The following is a 26312-nucleotide window of genomic DNA, read 5'->3' as shown; positions in this document are numbered from 1 at the left end:
GCCAGAAAAAAAAAAAGGTAATCCTGATGGAAAAAATGAAATGACTTCCTTGCCACACACTAAATTAAGAATCAAATCCAGATGGATTAGGAACTTAAATGTAAATACCAAACTTTTAACTTTTAACAGAAAATATGGCAAATAGCCTTATATCTTGAGGCTATGAAAGAATTTCTTTAAGGCAGACACATGCAACAAACACTAATTCAAATAAAAATTCTTTATTTCCCTTTAATATGAAGAACTTCTGTATCAGTTAGCAAAAAATAGATGGCAAATTCAAAATTAGGATGACTCAAGGAGGCTTATTTATAAAGGGATTAATAACAAAAGCATGGGTAAGGTTTTGGGGAACCATAAAAAACAATGCAGGAAGCCTGGGGCTGGCAGTTAAAGGAGCTGCCAACCACCTCAAGACCCAGAGAAAACAAGGAGGGAGGGGTAATGTGAACCTGAAAGAGACAGAATCTTCTAGAGCGGGCTTCCTTTTGTCAAGGAACACAGGAAGAAGCCAGGAATTTAGAAAGCTGACCTCGCTCCCTGCTTCTCTCCCTCCAGTTTCCAGCTGGGGCTCCTCTTACTGGTCAAACCGAATGAGACACCAGGAAGCACTGCGCCCTGTGATGAAGTCCACATGTCAGCTTCGTGGGGCAAAGAGCAGGTGGAGGCGGAGCTGAGGAGCCAACGCAACATCCATGAGTTAAAAAGCACCTGAAAGAAAGTGAAAAAAATGCAACTAGAAGACGAGCACCAAAGGAAATTCAGATATTGAAGGTAGAAGCGTTCACTGGTACAATAATTTTAGAATGTAGTTTGGTATTTCACAAATTGGAACATTCATAAATATTCGCATGTAGAAAAAGAAGGAAATAACTCATCTCCATTGACAGAATAATGGATAAATTGGAGTTAGCCAAGCCAAGGAAAGCCTGGTGCCACCAGGAGCTGGAAGGGGCAAGGGAATATTCTTCTTTAGAGCCCTCCAGACACCTAGCTTTCAGACTTCCAGCCTTCTGGATTGTGAGCCAATTAGTTTCTTTTGTTTGAAGCCATCCACCTGGTCTTGGGACTTTGTTGAGGTGTTGGACACTAAGGCACTTCCTCTCCCCATGGTCCAATAGAGGAGGAAATACGAGTGACGGAAATGCTGTTTAAAATTTTTTTTTAGAGTTAGAAGAAAATTAGAAAACAGTGTTCTTACAGAACAATTTCATTATTTTTTAAAATTTATTTATTTATAAATTTTAAAAAACAACAAATGAATTGAGACATTAATGTGATCATTCCGCAGAACAATTTTATTTTATACTCTATAAACCACTGAATAACTGATTAAAAAGCCAGTGATTACCAGATGCTTTAAAGTTGTAAAAAGGAGAAGTAATAAGGTTTGTAAGGTTTAATTGCCACTTTTATTTCAATGTCTTCACAAGATTGAATTTATTAAACAACAACAAAAAAGACATTCTATATATTTGGAAGTTGGAACTTTTAATATACCAGTTGGAATTGATATTGTTCTTAGATGCATAATTCAAGGAAATTAACTCCAAATTATTTTTGTGTCCAGATGCTATAGATGAGTGTATATTACTAAAAATATATTATGTATCAATGCGGTTTGTCCATAAAATACAGAACTTAGAATTTAAATGAAAGATTAAGAAAGTATACACTCAGATATTAAATTGTAGAAAATTATACATTTTTTTGAAACGAGATTGGTGACTACAGATAGACTATTAATAAAGAGTAGTTTTTCATCATCAATAATTTCTCTTCATTTATTGCTCTATCCCTATTTATGAATAGCTTTTTCAAGCATTTCTTAAAGTTCATCATCTGTTAAATTTTCTTTTATAATGCTTTCTGTATCACCATCATCATCAAATACTTTGAAAACCCTCATTATTTTTTTCTTTTTTATCTTTCTCCACTATTTTCACACTTACAATCGTGATAAAAATTCTCCAACTTAATGGTGCCAATGAGTTCTTTCTCAATCTCAGCTCTCAATGCTTTTATTTCTATCTTCTTTTTTTCACATGGGCAGGCACCAGGAATCGAACCCGGGTCCTTGGGCTTGGCAGGCAAGCATTCTTACCTGCTGAGCCACCATGGCCCGCCCTCAATGCTTTTATTTCTGAGTGATGGAAATGCTGTTTTAAATTTTTTTCTTAGAGTTAGAAGAAAATTAGAAAATAATGTTCTTACAGAGCAATTTTATTTTATTTTTTTAATTAATTTATTTATTAATTAAAAAAATTAAAAACAAACAAATTAAAACATTAACATGTGGTCATTCTGCAGAACAATTTTATGGGCCTGAATCTATAATTCCATGCCCATTTTTTCTTTCTTTTTGAAAAAGCCTTTTTAATTATTTTATTTGGTGCTGCATTCAGTTCAATTTTTAAAAAATCAATGCTTTTGATTAACATGCAAGAAGGTGTATACATTTTATATATACAACTCTCTTCAAGATTTTGTGGAGGGACAAATACTTGTGTAATAAGGCAACAGAAAGGAATAAAACGCATACAAATTGGAAAGGAAGAAGTAAACAATATATATATTTTCCATGTCTCTCTAGGTATATGTACTTCTATATCTACACATACAAACATACACCCATGCAGAGGCAGTTATGTGGTTTGCGTATCATACAGAATTTTGTTCATGACTTTTTAATTTTTTTTAGGATGCATGGGCTGGGAAACCACACGACAGGCCAGAATTTTACCCCTGAACTACATGTGCATTCCTAAAATATCTCTATTTGAAGTTGATATGATTATATATGTGTGAAATCCTAAAAGATCCATTTAAAAGCCGCTAGTACTAATGCATTCATTTAGCAAGATTGAAGAATATAAAATTAGTATATTGAACATTAAATTTTAGCAACAAACAATTGAACATTAAAATTTCAAAACATGTTTTATCGTTTATAATCGCATTTTTTAAAACACTGAAAACTATAAAACATCATATAGAGAAATTGAAAAGCACTAAATAAGTGGATAAATATAAAATGATCATGAGTTAGAAGACTCAGTATTGTTAAGATGTCAATGCTCCTCAAATACATTTATAGACTCATGACAATTCTAAACAAAATACCTGCACATGTCTTGTAGAAACTGACAAGTGACTGTAAAATTTATATGAAAGTTAAAAAAATTAAATAAATAAAATAAAAATAAAATATTTACATGAAAGTGCAAAAAGCCTAGAACAACCCAAGCAATTTTTCAAAAGAAGAGTGCTGTAGACTTGTATGGAAGGACAGACGCATAGAGCAATGGCATAGGAGAGAGTCCATAAAGGGACCTACACATGTATGGTTGGGACATTTTTGGCAAATATGCCAATGCTATTCAATTAACAAAGCTTTTTAACAAATGAAACTGCAAAAATTTGATATCCATATGGCAAAAGTATTGGCCCTTGAGCATTATATGTAAGAATGTGTTAAAAAATGATTCAAAGATCTAAGGATAACAGGTAAGACAATAGAGCATGTGATGTGAAAACCTTGTGTTTATCCCTTTATCTAGGGTATAGACAGATGAGTAAAAAAATAAGGACAAAAATAAATAAATAATAGGGGAGAATAAAGGGTAAATATTGGGTAGACTAAAGTACCAGTGGGCAATGATAGGGAGGGGTGAGAGGTATGAGATGTATGAGCTTTTTCTTTTCCCTTTTCATTTTTTTCTTGATGTGATGCTAATGTTCTAAAAATGATCGTGGTTATGAATACACAACTATATGATATTGTGAGCCACTGATTGTATACCATATACAGACTGTGCGTGTGTGTGAAGATTTCCCAATGAAAAAAATGTATATATATATTTTTGTTGTTGTTGTTTGTTTGTTTGTTTTTACAACTTTAATGGTTTGGAAAAAACAAAAGAAGAATAATGTATTTATGATGCGAAAATTTGATGAGATTTAAATTTCAGGGTCCACAAATAAATTTGTATTGGAACACTGCGACATCCATTTGCTTACACCTTCTGTGATTGTGTCTGTGCTCTAACGGTGACACGGTAGTTGCGACGAGAGACTGTCAAAACCTAAAATATTTAATAGCTGTCCCTCTAGACAAAAAGCTTGCTGGGCCCTGTCCTAAGCCCTGCCCAAACTCCAGCTGAGCCTGCAGGAGCGTGCAGAGAAACTGTCTGGCCACTCTGCAGTGCTAGTCACCTGGAGCTTCGGCGCGTTTTCATTTTTCTTTCTTTCTTTTTTTTTTTTGCAAAAACATGAGAGCCACAGAGTCATGAGAAGAAAATCCTTGTTTTGTCCTAAACCACTAAGTTAGAGGGTGGCTCGTTATGCAGCAACAGGTAACCAAGACATCATTTACCCGGCTTCCAGTTAAGTGAAAACGATGTTTAATATTAAATCAAAGTAAAATACATCTGTTTTCAATAAAAATGTTTTTTAAGAAAAGAAGCAAGACAACAAAGTTTTCGTGAAAACATAGGAGAAAATTTCTGGGACTTTCTGTTAGAAAAATATTTGTAAAATAGGACGCAAAAAAAAAAAATCACAAAACCTAAAAGAACTGATAAATTGAGCCACATCAAAATTAAAACTCTCGCTCTTCAAAAGACATTGTGTAAAAAATTAATAAACAAATCATAAAGTGGGTGAATATATATGCAAAAGACATTTCTGATAAAAGTCTTATACAGAGAGTAAATAAAAACTCTAAAATTCAATAAAAAGACAAAAGTCTAATCTTAAAGTGGGGCAAAATATTTGAACAGATACTTCACTAAAGAAAATATATGAATCACACAAAAAACGCATGAAAAGATGCTCAGACATTTGTAATTAGGGAAAATGCAAATCAAAACAAGGGATGCCTCAACACACACACTAGAATGGCTGTAATAAAGAAGACTGACAATACCAAGTGTCACAAAGGATAGGAAGCAACTGGAGCTCATGCATGGCTGGTGGAAATGTAAACTGGTACAGCCACTTTGGAAATCATTTGTTCGTTTCTTTTGGAATTGGACAGGTACCTACCATCTGACCCAGCCATTATACTGCTAGGTATTTACCCAAGAGAAATGAAAACATATGTCCACACAAAGACTTTTATAAAAATGAACATAGCAGCTTTATTCATAATAGTAAAACAAACAAACAAACAAAAAACTGGAAACAACCCAAATTACCATCAACTCATGAATCAATAAACAAATTGTGGTGTGACATATCCGTGCGATGGAGCTTTACTCAGCAGAAAAGGGAAATAAACTATTGATATGGGCAGTAATGTGGATGAGTCTTAAAAGCATTATGCTAAGTGAAGCCAGACACAAAGCACTACATCCTGTAAGATCCAATTTCTCAGAAAATTAAGTATAGAATTACCCTATAACTGGGCTGGCAATTTCACGCCAAGGTATATACTCAAGGAATTGAAAGCAGGGGTTCAAACAATCTTTGTAAAACAATGCTCACAAAGCATGATTTACAATAGCCAAAAGGTGGAAATAACCCAAAGCATCCAATAACCGATGAGTAGATAAACCAAATGTAATACATACATATAACGGAACATCTTTCAATCATAAAGAGGAATGAAGGTATGATGTGTGCTATAACACGGATGAACCCTGAAAACATTTTGCTAAGGGAAATAAGTCAGACACAAAAGAACAAATACCATATGATGCCACTTAAATGAAATATCCAGGGTAAGCAAATTCATAGAGACGGTAGATTAGAGGTTACCGGGCAGAATGGAGAGTTATTGCTTAACGGGTAGAGAGTTTCTGTTTGGGGCAATAAGAAAATATTTGTAATGGAATTGGTGATGGTTGGATACATTGTAAAAGCAATTAACAGCAGTGAATTGAACATTTTTTAATGGTTAAATTGGTAGATTCTATTATACACATGTATATATAAATATGCACAATTTTAAAAGAAGTTAGGATGAAAAGAACAGGCTCTTAGAATAGTTTCTTTTCCCCTTTTGCCCTGTTCTTAAAATTCCCTACTTGCCTTTGGTAGAAAATCAAATATTACATAATATGTATCTATGAATATTTGATAGTGTGTAGGAGAGGAGAGTAAACCTCTGAATTTTTATTTTCCTTAAACAGAAAAGTATTAAATAAATTATGTCAGAAAGGTGAAGTTTTCAGTAAAATCTAGACCTAAAATATGAATTTGAATCCAAAAGTTATTGACCTTGCTTTTGTGAAATCTATACTTCATACTTTGATGGAAAACTCATTTACGTTGATATTTCCTCCTGTTTCTCCTCTGATATATCTTTGCTCTATCTTTTCTCCATTTATGAAATCAAGAAAACTGGTTAAGAGTTTAGGCTCTCAGGACAGCCCCTTTGGGTTGAAATCCAGCTCTGTCACTGACAAAATCCAACCCTCCTTCTGCCTAATATTAATAACCACAATGACAATATTATGGGCAGCGTTTATCAGGAGGCCCAGAGAGGACAAGTAACCCGCCCAGGGTCACACAGCATTGTCCACCTGCAGAGAAGCCTCACCCCACAGGAATACTAGGAAGACCCAAGTTACTCTGATCCATTCATGACCAGAAAAGCAAAATTCCGTTCAACCCCATCAGCACTGGCTGAGCCTCATTTAGGGACACAGGCAAAGCGAGCAGGACGAGGTTCTGATAGCCTCGAGGGAGGGGCGGAAGGGATGGCCCGAATCATTCAGCAAGAGAAACAGACAGAGGCACAGAGTTTGGGGAAGTGAGTCAGGCAGGGACTGAGGGCTAGAATGAATCCGGGAACGCCCCGGAGAGGTCGGGTCATAAACACTCTTCAGAATCTTCTCAATCAGGAACACAGCAGGGGTCCTTCCAAAGTCACTGGACTGGGATAGCTGTGGGTGACCAGCTGTCCCTGCTTGCCTGGGATTGACGAGCTCCCTAAGACATGGGACATTCGGTTTTAAAACTGGGACATCCCAAGCAAACCAGGATGGGTCCGTTGCCTCACGGGTAGGTATTACAGCTATAACAACACCAGCTGCAAGTTCTTGATTACTTACAATGTTCCAGACCCTGTTTTAAGTGTTTTCCATATATTAGCTCATTTAAGCCTCCTCCCAATTCCCCAAGCTGAGCTCTGTCGTTAGCCTCATTGCACAGTGAAGGAAACTGAGGCACGCAGTTTTCCCAGGTTGCACAGCTAGCAAGTGGCGGGACCAAACGCGGACAGTGTGACCCCAGAGCCCGCTCCCTTCCCAGCTGTGCTCCCTGCCGGGAAGCGCCAGAACACCAGGATCCTCCAGGGACATCTGAGCACCCACACATCCAATGCGCCCTCATGCAGGGGACAGCAGTCTGGACGCAGCTTGCATGGCCTTTCCGGGACAAAAGTCCTCCCGCTTCTGAAGTTCTTAAGAACATATTACAGTGGGTCCTCACTTAGTCCCAGGTAACTTTGGTTTAAGTGGGAGTCAACTCTGTTCAGCCATTAGTTTTAGTTTATATATTTTTAAAAATAGATAATACATCATTAACTGAGAACATACTATCATAGGCAGGCATTGTTTTAAGCCTTATATGTACACATTAAATAATTCATTTCCTGGGCTGGTCATAAGTTGCCTGCAAAAAAAAAAAAAGAGAAATTTGGAAGTTAAGCTTGGTCGACAAGTATATTAAATAAATCCTTTGAAATTGGGAAATATTACTGTCTTTCAACTAGGATTTTTCCTGTTATGCGAATGATTTTTTTTCTCTCATAGCTAACTGCTTCTTTTGCAAAATTCTGATTTATAACCTATTTGTGTCCCTTTTAAAACACAATTTCCTTTTTTCCGTGTGAGCTCTCCTATGTACTGGTTCTTGGTGATACGGAAGCTCTCTCACTTGGATGAGAAAGAGTTTTGGAGATGTAGATGTTAGTTTGCTTGTTTTTATAGGTCTTCTTTTTTTTTTTTTTTTTAATTTTTTTACATGGGGAGGCACCATGGCAGGCAAGCGTTCTTGCCGCTGAGCCACTGTGGCCTGCCCGTTTTTATAGGTCTTACCAGGCAGGTTTTTTGTTTTTGTTTTTTTCGCATGGGCAGGCACCAGCATTCGAATCCGGGTCCCCAGCATGGCGGGTGAGAACTCTGCCACTGCACCACTGTTGTCTGCCTGCCAGGCAGTTTTTGTGCACGGTGGAATCAGGTTTTACGGGAGCTCCATGTTCTTTGTTGAGCAACCACTTTCATGCACTAATGCTTTGAGGAAGAGACTACTCGAAGGGAAGCGACTGCTTTTCCAGCTCTCAGCCATTCCACCAGAGCCCTGGATTTCTGCTGCCAGAATGCCTTTGCTTTCAAAGGGGATTTTCATTTCTCCTCAATTTTTGTATTATCAGAGAACAGTCATAAAAAGGCATGGCCCTGCCTCGCCACCCCACATCAGAAACCTCACTTTTCCCCCTTCAAAATCTCCGGGGAGACAGCATACCCCGAGCCCAGTGGAGCAGCCCTTATGTGCAGAGGCCTGGCAGCTCCGTTCACGGGGCAGTCCCGTCAGCAACAGTAAATGGCGCTTCTATCGTCCTGGCCTCCTACCAGCCAGGTGGCCTGTAAGTCCTTCTTGTTTTTACCTTTTTATTTTGAAATCATTTCGAACTTCGAAGAGTTGTAAGAATAGCATTGATACAACACTTGCCTGTTGTGACTGTTCTCTTTAGTCTCTGAATCTGGAGGATTGCGTCACCTTTTCTTTATCGTTCATGACATTGGCTTGTGTGTGTATTTTTAATTTTTCTTCTGGTAAAATATGTATCACATAGAAGTTGCCATTTTAACCATTTTAAAATATAAAACCCAGTGGTACTAATCATTTCACGATGGTATGCAGCTATCACCATTATCTAGGACCAATCTTCTTTCAAAAGAGTCTTACCAAAAACAAGCAGAAACACTATATCCTTTAAGCAATAACCCCCCATTCCCCATCCCCCAGCCCCTGGGAACTTCTAATCTGTGTCTACGAATCTGCCCAGTCTAAATTTTTCATTTACGTGGAATCACACACTATTTGCCCTTCGTGTCTAGCTTCTTTCACGTTGCACAATGTTTTCGAGGTTCTCCGGTTGTAGCATGTTTCAGGATTCATTCTTTTTCCCGGCTGAGTAGTACTCCTTTGCGTACACACGCATTTTCCTTCTCCATTCATCCGTGGACGAATACTCAGGCTGTTCCCACCTTTGGGCTGTTGTGATGATCCTGCCACGGACACTGGTGTACCTCTGTGCGAATTTCTGTTTTCAATTCTTTGGGGCATCTACTTAGAAGCAGAATTGCTGGGTGGGGACACGGGCATTATTGACGCGTGTGGGCCAGTTGTTGTGTCGACTGTCCTTCAAACTGCGCTCCCTCGATGAGACTCTGACTGAACACTGGGAACACAGGGTCTCACCCTCAGTGTGCCACATCAGAAGGAACACAATCTCCTTTTTCTCCATGATTTTTAGTGATACTAACGATAGATGCTTCTAGAACCAAGGCTGTTTATAATCACACAAATGGGTCTTATCATTCTTTCCTATCCTGCATTTGTGTTAGGAAACCCCAACCTGGCATTCTTCCAAACCCTACAATGATAACATGCCAACACGGGGTTGAGGCTGGGGGACCAAACTTAGAGCCTTTGGTGCCAGATTGTGTTAAATCCCAGATCCCACTGATCAATTGTGACCTTGAGCAAATTAACTAATCCCTTAGTTTCTTATTCGGAAACTGATCATAATGAGAATACCTGCAGCTCATTTTCCATGGGAATTAAATGAAGCAACGGATGTAATAAAGCTAGCACTTGACCTGGCACAAAGTAAGTGTTCAATAAACATTCATGATTGTTACTATAAGTAACCCATACAAGGGCAAGCAGAGACAGTTCTCACTAAACAAGTAGGTGCTCCTCTTCCTTTCTCAGCCTCATAGGATACGTTCCTATGATTAATTCTGGCCAAAGGATTATATGTGGAAGTGCCACGTGTCACTTCCAGACTGAGGACCTAAAGTCTGGTGTGCTGCCTCAACTCGCTCTCTCACTGCTGTTGACCTTGGAGACTGCGTATTCTAGCTACAAGGTGAAGATGTGCTGCCCATCCTGCATAGAATTCCAAACAATAAGAAGTCAGCCTTTTTTATCTTCAGCTTCTGAGGTTTCTATATGTATATTTTATTGCAGCAGATCATAACATTTCCTTGACTACTTTAAATAGCATGTCACCATAATGTGTGAATGATAACTTGGCAATTAGAGTAAATATACTGTTGACTTTATGTTTATTGACAGTCATTAATTTATTCATTCAAAAAATATTCATTGTTTGCTTCCTGGTGCCTGCCCAAGCAAAAATATATATATATTCATTGAGCACTAAGCATGTGCCTGACACAGCTCTGGCCAATGATGAGCCAAGCCATACCTGTTCCTGCCATCAGAAAAGGAATAGTCTAGTGGAGGGTGGTAGGAACTGATTAAACAATGGTATAAGAAAGTCCCCTTGGGGGAATGGTGAGAAAGGGGGGAAATTCGACTTCCCCAAGTGGAGAATTCTTGATATTCTCACAAGCAGTGCGGACAGCCAAAGCAATAGACTGAACCCCCCAATCTTGTGGGGTTTGTTCATTTGAAACTTAATCCCACAAAGGATAGGCTAAGCCTACTTAAAATTAGGCCTAAGAGTCATCCCCAAGAGAACCTTTTTTGTTGCTCAGATGTGGCCTCTCTCTCTCTCCAGCCAACACGACAAGCAAACTCATTGCCCTCCCCATCTCTACATGGGACATGACTCCCAGGGGTGTGGACCTTCCTGGCAACGTGGGACCGAAATCCTAGAATGAGTTGGGACTCAGCATCAAGGGATTGAGAAAACCTTCTTGACTGAAAGAGGGAAGAGAGAAATGAGATAAAATAAAGTGTCAGTGGCTGAGAGATTCCAAACAGAGTCAAGAGGTTATCCTGGAGGTTATTCTTACGCATTAAATAGATATCACCTTTTTAGTTAAGGCATAACAGAGAGGCTGGAGGGAAGTGCCTGAAAATGTAGAGCTGTGTTCTAGTAGCCATGTTCCTTGAAGATGATTGTATAATGATACAGCTTCACGATGTGACTGTGAGATTGTGAAAACTTGTGTCTGATGCTCCTTTTATCTACCTTATGGACAGACGAGTAAAACATATGGATTAAGAATAAATAAGTAATAGAGGGAACAAATGTTAAAATAAATTTAGTAGACTGAAATGCTAGTGATCTAAGAAATGATCACGATGATGAATAAACAACTACGTGATGAAAAAAAGAATGTTAAAAAAATAAATAAATAATGGTGTAAGAAGATGCAAACGTGTAGCCGATGTCATGTTAGGAGAAAGCTATGAAAAAGAGACAGGCCAGGTGCTGTGAGAGAGAAAGTCTGTTTCTAACAGGGTAATCGCAAATACCTTATTTAACTTCAATAAATCTTTCTCTGTCAAACAAGTTCATTGGCCTAGCTGATCCCTCTAGCTCAACAGTATATTTTTCTTTGTGAAGTTCTCTTTTTTTCCTATTTGTATGTGCACTTTTTTTTTTTATCACAACCAACAAAAATTGAATTTAGCAGAAACTTTAGCTACAAGATAAGGAAATGCAGCTCTTTTCATACTGCTCATTTAAATAGAACAGTCTTATGAGGCTTCCATCGAAGTTTTTGCTGAAACTTTGGGGTAATGCTAACTAATCATTTTAAGGGGAACTTTGTGAGCTATGAGTAAGCAATTTTCTTGAGTAAGGAAGACAGACAGCTTATATCTATCCATCTTCAAGGGAGAATTTGAAAAGCACCGGAAGAGAGCTTGGGATGGGGCGATAGCTTTCTCTCCAGGTACCGGAAATCCCAAATTATTCATAATTCTTCAGAAAGCCTTTGAATGGCTATGAAAGTGTTTACCTCAAAACACCACTTTTTTTTTTTCTTTCTGATGGTTGTTGATTAAATTAGCTCAAGTCCCTGAGGGAGGCTGAGGGAAAGAGCTCAGGAAGAGCTGGAGTTTGAGGGACTTGGTCAGAGAAAGCAGACTTGGGTTGGGGGGCAGAGACAGGAAGCCCTAGGAAACCCATCTAAAATGAAGGATCGAAGAAGGATAACTTTACTTCCCATTGTTTCCAAGGGCCAACATAAGAAGTTGGAAAGTTCATATCCAAATACGTTCACTCCTATTGCAAGTACCACAGTAAATGGAACAGTACTCTTACACAGTCTGAAGAAAGAAATGTAACCCAAACCTTTCGAACAAGAGAAGAAAGGAATGTGATTGTTTTTTAATGCAATAACTGAAGGTTTTTGCTACAAGAGTTTCATAAAATCCACATACCCTAGCCTAGATAGGTGTCAAAGAGAAAAAGGGCAGGAAAAATTACACAACTTGAATTCATGTGACTTTGATTCCCACGTTGATGCCAGCGAAAAAGTCAATACATAACTGCAAAATAACTTTTAGAAAATTACATGACTAAGCAACACTGGTATTTACAGGCCAGTTCTTCTTTTTCTAAAGGACTCGAAACTTGCTAACCTCATAGGAGCAGTTTTCTCATGCCCATAGCACCATTTTCACATCCCACATTTTGCCAGCTTGGTATTTCCTTCCTTATTGCTTAAAAGATTGACAGATATTGTGAAAGGAGGAAAATTCTGACAGGACAAGGATAATTTAAAACATCGGAAACAATTATATGTGGGTTTTGGGGGGATTTCTGACGCATTTTCAGCCTTCCAGGGGGAAATGTTTTAAAGGTGTTAAAAATAAATATGCTTTTCTGCATTCATTCAGGTGAAGTAATTCATTTCATTTCATGGTAGCTTTTTTTTTATTCAACATAACAATATACAAACACAAACATTCTTACCATATGATCATTCCATTCTTGATATCTAATCAATAACTCACAATATCATCACATAGTTGTATATTCATCATCATGATCATTTCTTAGAACATTTGCATCAATTCAGATTCATAGATACCATACCCCTTACCCTCCCTTTCATTGATCACTAGCATTTCAATATTTTAACATTTATTCCCCCTATTATTTATTTATTTTTAATCTATATGTTTTACTCGTCCGTCGATAAGGTAGATAAAAGGAGCATCAGACACAAGGTTTTCACAATCACAGTCACATTGCAAAAGCTATATCAATATACAATCATCTTCAAGAAACATGGCTACTGGAACACAGCTCTGCAGTTTCAGGCAGTTCCCTCCAGCCTCTCTCATGGTAGTTTTGAGTTGCCTCAAACATTACGTCCACGTAGAACTTGTAAGGAATTCTAAGAAAGAAGAAAGAAAAATTCCCCAAATAAAACTGGTCCAGCATTACAGAAGGGACTTTGGCGATCTGGTGGTTTTCAAGCTTTTTATTTTTTAACCAGAAGGATCCATTCTTAGAACAGACCCTCACATGGAATGACATTAATATCACAAACATGGGTAAACCGAGTCACAGACAGGTTGACAGGCTTTGCCCAAAGACATCCAGCTTGTTAAGAAGAAAAGCTGGAACCAGAAACTTGGGTCTTTAGCTTCCCAGCCCTGTATACATCCCAGCGAAACTTGACCTGCTTCACTGCTTTAGTACCAGAACAGCACAGGGCCTGGCATGTAGTAGAGACTGGATCAACATTTTTTGAAGGAGTAGATGATGTTGTCTCCATTGTTATCAAGTAGAGATTATTATGTATAAAAATAAATAAACAAATGATAAAAATGATCTTAGTGCACTTTTAATAACAGTTTAGGTCAGGGAATAGCTGGCCTTAAGATTAGTTTTCATCCTTGGCAGAGTGATGTGAATCCATTTTCAGTTGAGAAATATGTTTCAGGCTCAATGCTGTGCCATGCGGAGGGACCTGAGAAGATGGAGCAGCTGTCGTGCCTTTGCCTGGATGCTCTCCCTGTCCTGGCTGTGTGCTCCTCCTCTTCTCTCACCTTTCAGAATCCAGTCTTTGAGGCTGCCCTTACCCCTCGATCTAAAACAGGCCCTTAGTCAGCTACACTTTCTCACGTCACCCCACCCATTTCCTCTACAGCGCTTCGCGCAATGGTAGGTATCTTGTTTAATTATGTGTTTCCATGCCGAAGTTACATTTCCTACCTCCCACCAGAGAGTAAACCCCCTTCGGAGCAAGGGGGACCTGTGGCCAGGCCGCAGCAGACCTCTACTGAAAGGGCACATTGCCACCCAGTGATGAGCGTGGGATTTAACAGGAGTTTGACTGTAGGCCGTGCTCCGTGGGTTGTGGATAGAAGCTCCCCACCTGGGAGGCAATGTGGGGGACCAGAAGGCTTCAGTCCGTCAGTCACATGCACACCCCAGTCCCCCTTCTTTCCATCTATGGTACGTAACCTCGCCAAACCTCACTTTGCTCAGCTGGAAAATTACAACAAACAGCAGCAGCCACTTTGATGTCCACAAGTAAAAGTCCTTTTCCTCCGTCTGTGTCGTCCCACGAGGAGAGCTAATTTGCAGGAGCGTCTCCTTGTGTGTTGTGGGGAGGTAGGGAGGGAGGTTGGCTCAACTTAAGTTGATGAACAAAGTTGCATTTAAACTACTGAGACCCAACTGAGACTGTCCAGACCTTAGCTGGGGGACTCACCAGATGTCTCTTTGCATGAAAGATGCAGGAGCCTCCGGGGAAGACCTCGACTCCAATAAAAAAGAGACAGCTGAGTTACTGGAGGCCGATTTTGAGTGTCGCCTGTTGTTTATTACTCACATTTGAAGAACTTGTGCATCGTATCGAAACCAAGAATTAAACACGTTGCTTTGACGCCAAAATTTCAGTGATTCCTGCCATTACGTGGAGGCCGAGAGGCAGTGACTGTGGGCTCTGTAGGGGGTGGCTGGGGACCTTCAGAAGCAGAGCCTGGGAAGTGCCATTTACTGCTGTGGGTGAATTTCCACCTTTTCATTTCACTTTCTTTCCCCCGTGCCTCCCCAACAGAGTATTTTGCAGCTATTAAAAAGAAAGGAGGTGCACAGGTGGTTCAGTAGTAGAATGCTCGCCTCTCATGCAGGAGACCCCAGTTCGATTCCCGGACCACACACCCAAAAGAAAAAAATAAAGAATGAGGAAAATCTACATGTTTTGATGCAGAATATTTGCCAAGACATATTGTTAAGTGTAAGCAGCAGCTGTGCAATAGAAATAATATGCTATCATTTATGTCAAAGAAAAAAGACATATATATGGATATGTGCCTAGAACTCATTTAGAAGGATTCACAAGATACCATCACAAATGATACCTCTGAAAAGATGACTGGGGTATGGAAGTCAGGATGGGAGAGAGACTGAATTCTCATCCTTCACATGCATTCTTCCATACTGCTTGAATTCTTATTTTGGCCATATATACACATAGGTTTTTAAGAGCTATGCACTGCAAAAATAAAATTTAATTTAAAATGATGGGTAGACATCTCAGTTTTCTCATATTGGCTATGTACCGAATAAAATGAGAACAAGAGCACACTTTTTCAAAAACAGTATGTAAACCTTTCCATATATTTATGTATCTATACAGAAGGATATATAGTTGTTTGCTTGTTTTTTTGTTTTTTAATAATGGCCCTTCTTATCTTGGGCCAATTTCTTTCCTTGAAGCAAAACAGCCACTGTGCTTAAGTGATCTCATTCTGAAGTCAAATTGCTTGCAATCCCACCCTAGTTCTCACACTTACTGCTTATGCATCTTGGGCAAATTACTTACCTACACTTCACTTCAATCTTTAAAATGTAGAACAGTGGTGTCTATTCCGTAGGACTGTTTAAGAGAACTGAATAATGTAATGCACCTGAAGCAGTGGGCACTTGGATTGACCCAAGGTTAGTACTTGACAAGTATCGGCGGTTTTCATTAAAAGTGTATAAGATGACAACACTGCACGCAACAGCGAGGAGGATGCGAGGAGGATGCGGGGCATAAAGTGAACATTTGTTTTCCCTTTTGAAAACTGTGGATATGACAGGGACAAATACAGGTAATGAGACACATTCCATTTGTGTAGTTAACAACTAAGGCATTTCCAGCTGCAGGTTGCTGTTTAAGTCCTTCAAGGCTGGGCGGTCAGGGAGGCGCAGGGCACAGACTTGAAAAAAGGTGTCTCCTGATTTTCGATTCACTGTATCGAGAGAGGGCAGGAGTGCGGAGGGGGCAGGCATTGAGCGGCAGGGCTTCCCCACAGGGAGAGAAGAGACTTGGCTACCTCCGTCATCTACTCGTGTGTGTTGACCCTCTTACTAGTCTTGTCATGTAGCAAAATGGAAAGAATCGCAAACTGAAGAGAAAGATGAGAAGGCATCAAGCCTGACTTGGTGATTACGGGCTAAGTGACCTCAGGGCCAGCATCCCATACATAAAACACGCAGACAGGACCAGACCGTGTCCGAGGTTTTTCTGATGCGAACAATTCTATAAAAATGTCATGCCCGCTTCAGCCCTTCTGGTGTCTACCAATTCTGTGTGCCACATTGCTCCATTCTGATGAGCTGTTTAGGACCTGGCAGAGAGCTCTGCAAAACCAGAACTAAAAAATGATCTCCTCCCACAAATATTTTAGCAGAAACTAGAGAACTAAAATAAAATAGCAATAATTAAAAATCAGTATTAATGCTTGCTTTCTGAGATTTCTCATTTTGCTTATTTATTTTGCAAAAGGAATTCTGCAAGATGGGTGCACTGGAAGAATGGAAATTCTTTAGAATTCAAATAAAACACACTATTTTAAATTATAGAATTCTGTTAATGGGGGTGCAAGGGCAGTCCAGTGGTAGAATTCTCGCCTGCCGTGCGGAGACCTGAGTTCGATTTCTGGTCTGTGCACTTCCCAAACAAGCAAGCAAGAAAACAAAAAACCAACCAAACAAAAATTCAACAAATGGTGCTGCAATCATGGGATGCTCATGAAAAAAGAATGCAATGTGACCTCACCATACAGCATACACAAAAAAGAGATTCTATTAAGATTTATTATACTTTTATCTCTAAACCAAGTGATACAATAGTTTTACTAAGTTTACTTGTTTAGCATATATTTTGCAACATTTGGCAGAAATGTTACACCTTACAGAACTGGTGATAATAAAGATTAAAATTTGTTACATTTGTGGCAGTAGGGCTTTACAGTTTACCAGAGCTTTTACAATAAATTTCAATACTAATAGCTTGCATTCAAAACATCTAACTGCTGAAGAATTTGATGATATACTGTACAGCTCTTTTCTCCTTCAAAAATGATAAATCAATATTTGGGTTAAAGTTTATCTTATAAAACAAACAGTGCCAGCTGGCCTAAAGAAAAAACAAACAGTTCAATGAAGATGCAAAATAGGGTGGTATGGTCTGAAATGCCCTAACTTATTTCCCACAGTAATGAGTCAGGCAATATTCAAAGAACTTCCTTATTTTAACTTTAAAATTTGAAACAACTTCTCTATGTCAATAATAAAGATTCTTTGTTTTTCACTGACAGGGAGTTTATTTCATTATATGCTATGCAACATGGTATTTACTTAAAAGCAGGTTGTTTCACCAGTCAAAACCCTCTCCTTCAAAAGACCATTCTTTTATTCTATGCAAGTTCTCATGCCTAATAAATGGGTTTTGGTATGGAAGAGGGGGACAGAAACTGCATTTGAAAATTTTGTTTCAGAAACAGAAGAGAGAGATTTGAATTTTAACACAAACTAAATTTTTAGTATCATTAACTTTCAAATATATTAAAATGCCGTGGCCTCATTTGAATAGACTGGGGAAATTCCGCATAGGTTATTTCCTCCAAGTTCCGTGAAAAAATAATAAAGTATAAGATTTCTCTCTGGAGTAGTAATACTGTTAAGAGGCATTCATTCACTCATCCATTATTCAACAATGATTTGTGGAGTACTTGCTATAGGTAAGGCGTATATAGCTACCACGTATGAAGCATTGTGCTATGCCTTATAGTAAAGAAAAAAAGCATATAACTGGGACTTACATACACACAATGACAGCCAGTAATTACCGGCTGTAGATGTTGAGTGTCAAGTTCTAAGTACCAATAGAGTAAAGAAAGATGGGGGCTGCAGCAAGTGCGGTCAGAGAAGATTTGTCCAGGAGAAAGAGTTTCGAAAGATGATTGGATTCATAGAGAGAGAAATAAATGGAGGAAGCATTCCAGGGGGTAGAAACAGCAAACAGAATGTGATGGCATCAGGCCTGCAGAAAACATGTCCAGCAGGCAGTTATAGGGCATAGGGACATACACTGTTGGCTACCCCAAGGAAGGGTCCTGCCCTAGCTGTATCGGCACCGACCGGGGGCTCGCAGAAATGCACAGAGCCACCACTGCACCCAGGGTCTTCGGATGCTTCATCCCATATTAAAGCTTCAGGGGTTCTCATCGAGGCCAGCCCTTCATTTTGCAGAGGAATCTGAACCTCAGGAGGGTGGGTCGGCGATGATAATGACATGCTTTACTTGAGAACTGAAACTTAGAGAAGCCTAGACATGGTGGCATGTCCTCCAATTCCCCACAGTGTTGGCCTCGGTGGGCAAGAGGAGGTAAGTTGCACCAGATGACGGACACTTTGGAATACCAAGCTAAGAGGCTCATTGCCTTAACAAATACTGAGTTCCAGTGTGGCAGCACTGAGCCCTGCCCTTAAGGGGCCTGCAGCCTTCAGGGAGAGAAAGGAAGTGACCAAAGTCATAAGCATCTTTATGCAGTGAATTTTAAAGGTTTAGAGTAGAGAAATTAACATAAAGTACTCAGTAAGCATTTATGGAGTACTAGTATACGGTAGGGGTCTGTTAGATGAGAAGTGATGGTGTTCAGGAGCATTTGAGAGGAGGACAAAAAAGGAACTGGCGATTTTCCAGGAGTAGGAGACGATGGACGTATGAATGGGGTTTGGCCACTGTGATATAGATGGGAGGCCAGGGAATGATTAAGTCTGGGTGAGCCTGAGGTAAAAATTTGTGCATGTTAAGTGGGAAGTTGGGAGAGTAACCCAGATTCAGGGGTATGTATTTGATTTACTTTTTAGAAAATGAAGAAATAGATGGGCTTGGGTCACGTGAAGCAGAGTGGAATAAAGAACTCTCTGGCAAGGAGCTGGAGCTTTAGAACTAGAGCTCAAGGGAATAATTGAGCTGAAGAACCGATGGATTGATGCTTTGTCTTCCTTACAACCATTTGACTCACCGGGAAAGGACTGATTGTGCAGCTCCGTGTTTTCTGTTGCTTGATTGGCTATTTGTCTGTTTGAAAATTAAGCTCAGTGTTGAATTGTGTGTGCACATGGTTGAAAGGGGAAGTTTAGAGTCATGTGTGTCTCTGGAAGGAAAGCTAGAGGTTAAAACGTGGGGCTGTATAACCCAGTCAATCTCGTGGTGGATGATGACTGTGATTAATAGAACAAATATTAAAAGTTCTTTCATGAATTAAAAAAAAAAAAGACTAAGCTCGAAAGCATTTGCTTTCTTAGCTACAAGCAAAGCAAGCTGGGTTACCGATCTGACTCTCAACCACTGTTCTCACAAACATCACCGAATTTCTTTTACCTGGTAGTCTAATGGTAACAGCAAAAATGCCAGCAGTCAAGGTTTTCACTCCAAATCCCACTGTTGCACATTGTGTCAAGTAATGGCTGATTTTTTTTTTTTTAATATTGGCTAACTTCAGAAACAAGAGTTATCCTATCTCCTATGGAATTTGACCACTGCACAAATGGTTTTCATGGCTTATGCGCAGTTGGGTAGTTTAAACCCTTCTAAAACTAATTGTATAACAAATAATCTAATTTAATATCAGGATTTAGGAACTGTTACATGTATATTTAACTCCTTCCTTTTTGTCTTCTTCAGTATTGACTATTGGAGTTGCCAGTTCCCGCCGGCTCCTCTATCCTGTGCCTACACGGTGCCATTGGCCATCTGGTCAGGCCACAGTCAGTCCTGCTGCCTGAGACCCGGTGAGTGGCGAGCCCGGGGGTGACTCCCAGCTGGAGTAATGGCTGGTAATGCCATTACTTGATGATAGCTCTCACCTGCAGACCTACCACATTGGCTCATTTCAAGTAATGGAGCTTCCGGGTCCATCTCAAAGGACAGTGTTGTGGTCTGGACTAAGACTTCACTTTACAGCAAGAGAACTGAGGCTCAGTAGCGGAAACTTAGAGTCATGATGAGTGGGGGGGGGGGCCTGTGGGATTAGATCAGTTTAGACTCAAATCCAAGCTCTGTCACTTTTTAATTAGATGATCTCAAACAAGTAACTTAAAGAAAAAAAGACAACTATTTCTTTTTATTGAAAGTGTCCTATATGCAAATTGTATAAAAGTCAAACAATACAAAAGGTTATATGATAAAAAATGTCTTCCTGTATGTCAGCTCCTCAGACTTCTTTGCTGAGTAATCACTCAAACAGTTCTTGTGGGAACTTTCAGAATTTCCATACATATACAGCCATGGTGTAATACAAACATGGCTCTGTGAATGTGCAAACATAGCTGTAAGATCAATTCCCCAAAGTGCAACTGCAGAGGCAGGGGATGTGCATTTAAAATTTAGCGTACACAAAATTTTGCCAATTAAATAGATGAAATGACATTGCGTTTTCTTTAAACACTTTCAGAAATATAATACATCTATGGACAAACTCATAAAACAAATGCATAGTTCAATGAACTATCGAAAAGCAAACAATCCAACCCAAGACACAGAATATTAGAGCATTCTAAAAGCTTTCCTTATGCTTCTACCAAATCGCTACCATCTTTCTCCTTCCACAAAATTAACATAGTTTAGTTTTGCCTGCTCTGGAATTTACTATATGTAGAACTAAATACCATATGTATTGTTTGGTGTCTGACTTCTTTTGCTCGACAATGTAATTGTGAGATTTCTCCATATTGTTGTATGAAACTCTAGTTTTTTTCATTTGCATTACTATGTAGACTTCCATTATGTGAATAAATATCAACTTATGAATCATTATATTGTTGATGGACATTTGAGTTATTTACAGTTTTTTTTTTAACTTTTACGAATAATGCTATATAAATTATCTTGCACGTGGCTCTTGGCACACATGTGCATATGCATTCTGTTGGGGCATGTTCCTAGGAGCAGAAATACTCAGTTGTAGGGTATGCAGATGACAAACTTAAGTAGGTCATGCCAAACTTTTCAAAATAATTGTATCAATTTATGCTCTCCTAGCTGTGTGTGAGAGTTCCTGTTGCTTCACATTCTTATTATCAGTCTGATGGGTATGCAGGAGTATTTCACTATGCTTTAAATGTGCATTTCCCTGATTGTTACTGAGGTTAAGCACATTTACAAATGTGTTTATTGGCTATTTATTTCATTTTTTTAAAAGGAGTGCCTAGATAAGATCTTCCTTCTGTTTTTCTTGGGATTGTGTCTTTTTTTTTCTTAATTTTTTTTGGTAAGAGTTCTTTATATATTCTGATATTATCTGTTGCCAGTTTTATGCTTTGCAAATGTCAGCTCCTGTGTTGTGACTTCCTTTTTGACTTTCTTAATGGTATCTTTTGATTAAAATTAAAATTCTTAATTTTAATACTGTTCGAGTAATCATTGTCTTCTTGATGGTCAGTGTTGGTGTTATTGAGATGTTTCTCCATCCCAAGGTCATCAGCAAGGCCTCTAGAAGCATTTTGAATTTCGCCTTTCACATTCAGATCTATGGTTGACTTGGAACAGATGCTTTGTGTGTCACAGAAGTTGGAGGTCAAGCTCCACCCTGCTCCCTGCGGATTCCTGTGGTGGATGCTTTACTGGCACTGGTTCTTCAGTCCCCACGCTCACTCTCGCCTGAGGCTCTGCATTCCCTGAATGCAAGGGGCTGAGTGCATTTCCCGGCCCCTCAACCGTGGACTCGCTCACGTGGCGGGCAGAACGAAGCGGAGGTGACCATGTGTCCGTTCTGAGGCTGTGCCTTCGGCGTTCTCAAATGTTTCCATTTGCTCACTTGCACTTACGCCCTCACTGCAAGAAGAGTTTCCAGGGTAGCTGTTGTCCCCTCACCCTGGGTCCAAGAATTAATAAACATGGGACAGACATGCACCAAGGCTTGGCAAGGAGCCCACCTAGAAAGAGCCACTGCCCAGCCTCATGAGCCTGAGCTGGATATGCTGACATCCTGACAATCCTTAGACATATAAGCACTCTTAAATTTTGTCATAAACCAGTGACTTTTAGGATGGTTTGTCACATAACAGCAAAATGATACAATATACAATTAACTCAAACCACTAATTGAAAGGACCCTCTTTTTCTCAAACCTTTGCCGTTACAACTTTATCATAATTCAAATTCAAATGCTATAAATGCAGGGGTCTGCTTCCAGACTTTCTGTTCTATGTGGTATTTTCTATCCTTCACTTATCTTGAGAACCCTAGCAGATAGAGTAGTGATATCCAGTAGAGCAAATCCTTCCATCTTCTTTTTCAGAAGTCTTAGTTATTCTTGACTCTTCACATTTGTATGTAGACTTTAGAATCTGCTGGATTAACCCCGTTTGTTTCTCTGCTTCCTCCATGCCCCAATGGTTGTGATTTTACCCAGGTTCATTGATCTCCAATGAACTATATAATTTTGAGTCTTCCAATCCACAAGCACGATAAAGCCCTCCATTTGCTAAAGTTGTGCAGTAAGTAGCATAGCCTACAAAAAGAGGTTTAGCCAAGAACAAATGTGAACAACTATTACAAGGAGGTAATTGTAGAGTGGTATATGGGGGGAAATGCATCACCTGCAAACTATGGACTATAGTTAAGAGTAAAATCTTAATATTCTTTCATCAACAGTAACAAATGTACTGCACCAGTGCTTGGGATCAATGACATGGGGATAAGGGGTACAGGATGTTTTGGGTTTTCTGTTTGGTTTTCTTCTTGCTTCTTGAACTAATAGAAGTGTTCAAAAATTGATGGTGGTGAGGTGCATGGGTAGTTCTGTGGTTACAATGCCTGCCTCTCCTGCGGGAGACCCCATTTCGAATCCTGGACCATGCACCCCCCCAAAAAAAATTGATGATGGTGATGAATGTGCAACCATGTGATGAGACTGTGAGCCATTGATTGCATACGTTGGATGGCTTGTCTGGTGTGTGAATATATCTCAATAAAACTGCATTAAAAAAAAATAAAAAGAGGTCTAGACTTTGCCCTGGCTCCTTGGGAGGTAACTTCTACATCCTTGGAATTTCTTGTGATAGGGGTGTATTTTTGTCATTCATGGTGGGCTGCAGACCACACCTGATAGTTGATATGCTAACGAGATTCCAGAGAAGATAAGATCCATCATTGTGTGGGGGGGTGGGGGACAGGTGGGAGGGGTGGGAAGTAGTAACTCCTCACTGAGAGCATAGGGACAGGGAGCTTGAGTTGCAGACCCTCCCAGGCCTTGCTCTATGGACTCTTGTGGCCTTTTGATTGGTAGACTTCTCCTCAAATAAAACTATAATTGAGAGTATAGCCCTTTCAGTGAGTTCTGAAACAGACACTGCAATGGGAAGGGATTTTCCTTCCTGGCTCCAGGATGCTTGCTGGGCAGGCTCCTGAGATGCCCGCAGCCCCTCCAGCACCCAGCTCCTGCAGTGCACAGCGGTCTTCCTTGGTCCTTCCCTCAGAAGGGTTAGGATACCTCCTATGGAGACATTACCCCGGCACTTCAGGGGTGGATTCACCATCACTCCCCATCTCCCTTCCCCTGCCCAGCCCAGCAAGCAGAGTCAAACACTAGTTTCTATCACCATAGATTAGTTTTTACTGCAATTTCATGTAAATGGATTTATCTGGTATGCACTCTTTTGTGTCTAGCTTCTTTCATTCGATCTAATGTTTCGGAGCCATCCATGCGGAATGTATCGGTAGTTTCATTTATTATTTAATGGTATCCTATTATGTGACTGTAACATAATTGTCAATCTGTTCATCTGTTGATGGAAATTTGGGTTGTTTCCAGTTTTTGTCAATTTTGAATGAAGCTTCCATGAATATTCTTGTATAAGCATTTTTGTCGAAACATGTTTTCATTTTTATTGGGTAAATGGTTAGGTGCGGAATTGCCAGGTGCAAGGTTTCTGTTGCTGTTATTGGGGATATGTTGAACTTTATAAGAAACTGTCAAACTGCATTCTAAAAATGTTTGTGGCATTTTTTTTTTCATTCCCTTCAGGTATGTATGAGAGTTTTGGCTGTTCCACATCCTTGCTAAGATTTTAATATTGTCAGTCTTTTAAATTTAGGCCAATTTAGTGGGTATGAGACTATCTCTCTGTGGTCTTGAATTGCACTTCCCTAATGACTAATGATTTTTAATACTCTTCATATGCCTATTGTCCATCACATCTGTTTTGTAAAGATATGATGACCTTGGAGGAAGGTCTTTAAGTTAACACTACATTACCAATCTGTATATGTATTTTTTCCCATAAGAGGCAAGCAAGCATTCAGCAGCAGTGCACCTATGACCACTAATTTGAGATAAATCAAGAATTTGGTCCATTGCATTGTCATTTTATTGAGCTGTAGGAGTTCTTTATATATTCTGGACGCAAGTTCTTTGTCAAACATATGTATTGTATTTTCTCCCAATCTGTGTCACGGCTTTTTGTTTTTTAGGTCATGACTTTGGATGAACAGAAATGTTTTGATTCTGATGAAGTCAATTTATCAAATATCTTTTTTGGTTAGTGATTTTCAGTCCTAACTAAATAATCTTTGCCTATTGCAAACTTGTGAAAACATTCACCTATGTTTTTTTCTAGAATTTTTTTATTATTATTTTTTTAAATTTAGATTCTTGGTTTATCTCAAATTAGTGGTCATAGGTGCACTGCTGCTGAATGCTTGCTTGCCTCTTATGGGAAAAAATACATATACAGATTGGTAATGTAGTGTTAACTTAAAGACCTTCCTTCAAATTTGCAAAGTACCTTCAGCAACTGATAGCTTGGATAGTTGAACAAGAACTGAACATTCACAAATGTTGAAGATGTCAGTGCGTTAAGAGACAGTACCTGCTGCATAAGCAATTTCTGAAAGTTCTGTTTTCAATTACCCTTCTTTGCAGTTTAGGGTAAAAGAAAAAGCATGTGTAAGCCTATATTCTGAGATTTATTCATAAAATAAATCTTCTTTCTCCCTGGAAGAAAGAGATGCAAAAAGTCACACTATGCTTAGAATTCAGATCATATGTTTTAGACTGAAACACACCCATAATTTCAGATAATTTTGTGACTGGTCTTCAAGGATTAGGTTGAAGAATATTCTTATTTAAAACACTTATCCTTCTTAAAGCATATTGTTATATCAATATACTCACACACTCTAGTTTCTACGTCTCTTGTGGCCACTCCATCCAAAATGTGGTTCCATGTCAAGATTGATGACCCCCAATCTTGACATGGAAAAGGCTTATTACTCACATAGTGAGGTTTTCTGGGAAAGAGCAGGTGGCTTCCAAGCATATAAAAAAAATTACTTGAGAGAGCAAGGAAGGGATTTTGGCTGGGGGGTTTATGAAGGTCGGGAGTGGGGCTGGGCTGAGTGTTCTTATGCATGGTTTGAACTTAGTATTAGTGCAAAGGCAGTAGCAGAGAAGAAGAATGGATGAGACTTAATAGACGTCAGTAGTCAAGCATCCAAAAGTGGAGTCAGACTTTAATCTCAGGTGGCCACCTTCCACACTGATCTGTGCTTGGACACGGGACCTGCTTTGCCAACAGGATGTCAGCAAATGTGATGCAAGCAGTGAGACTGACAGAAAGATCTGAGATGAGGAACACTTTTATTTTCGAACAGCAAGTCCTGAGCCCTCCTGAGTTGATCTAAATTCTTCCTAAAATGTGAACAAGTTTTTTCTTTAATGCATGTCACTCTCTTCCCAAGGAAGCAGAGTCTCCATAGGTGGTCACACATTGGAATGTGCCCTCTTGCAGCACTGCCATAGCCATGTCAGGATCACTCCTGCCTTCTTGAGGTATAAAGACCACATGAGGAGAGACGCCAACCAACCCAACCAACCTACATAGTTGAACAGCTATGTTAGTAACTCCAAGCAAGACCAGAAAAAGAAGTGCCCAGCAAATCCATAAATTGTTAAAAATAATACATTATTGCTGTTTTAGGCCCCTAGGTTTTGAAGCAGTTTGTTGCACAACAATAGATAACTGACACAGAAACTAGAGCCCAAGTGGAGTGCATAGGAATTTAAAATACATGCCA

The 26312-nt window shown here is 39.3% G+C and overlaps 1 protein-coding gene across 1 annotated transcript in view; it reads right to left on the bottom strand.

The window, feature by feature from the left end:
- Window positions 1-205: 205 nt before the first annotated feature.
- Window positions 206-26312, bottom strand: part of LOC143690733 (uncharacterized) — a 57201-nt gene continuing 31094 nt past the window's right edge. The window contains exon 2 of the mRNA XM_077168294.1: window positions 206-711. Within this exon, the coding sequence (XP_077024409.1) occupies window positions 585-711 (127 nt within the window). The 3' untranslated portion in view covers window positions 206-584. The remainder of the gene's footprint in view (window positions 712-26312) is intronic.

The sequence above is a fragment of the Tamandua tetradactyla genome, chromosome 7 (genome assembly GCF_023851605.1).
Source record: "Tamandua tetradactyla isolate mTamTet1 chromosome 7, mTamTet1.pri, whole genome shotgun sequence".
In the NCBI taxonomy this organism is placed as follows: Eukaryota; Metazoa; Chordata; class Mammalia; order Pilosa; family Myrmecophagidae; genus Tamandua; species Tamandua tetradactyla.
Note: the sequence above shows the minus strand (reverse complement) of the source record. Positions and strands in the feature narration are given on the sequence as shown.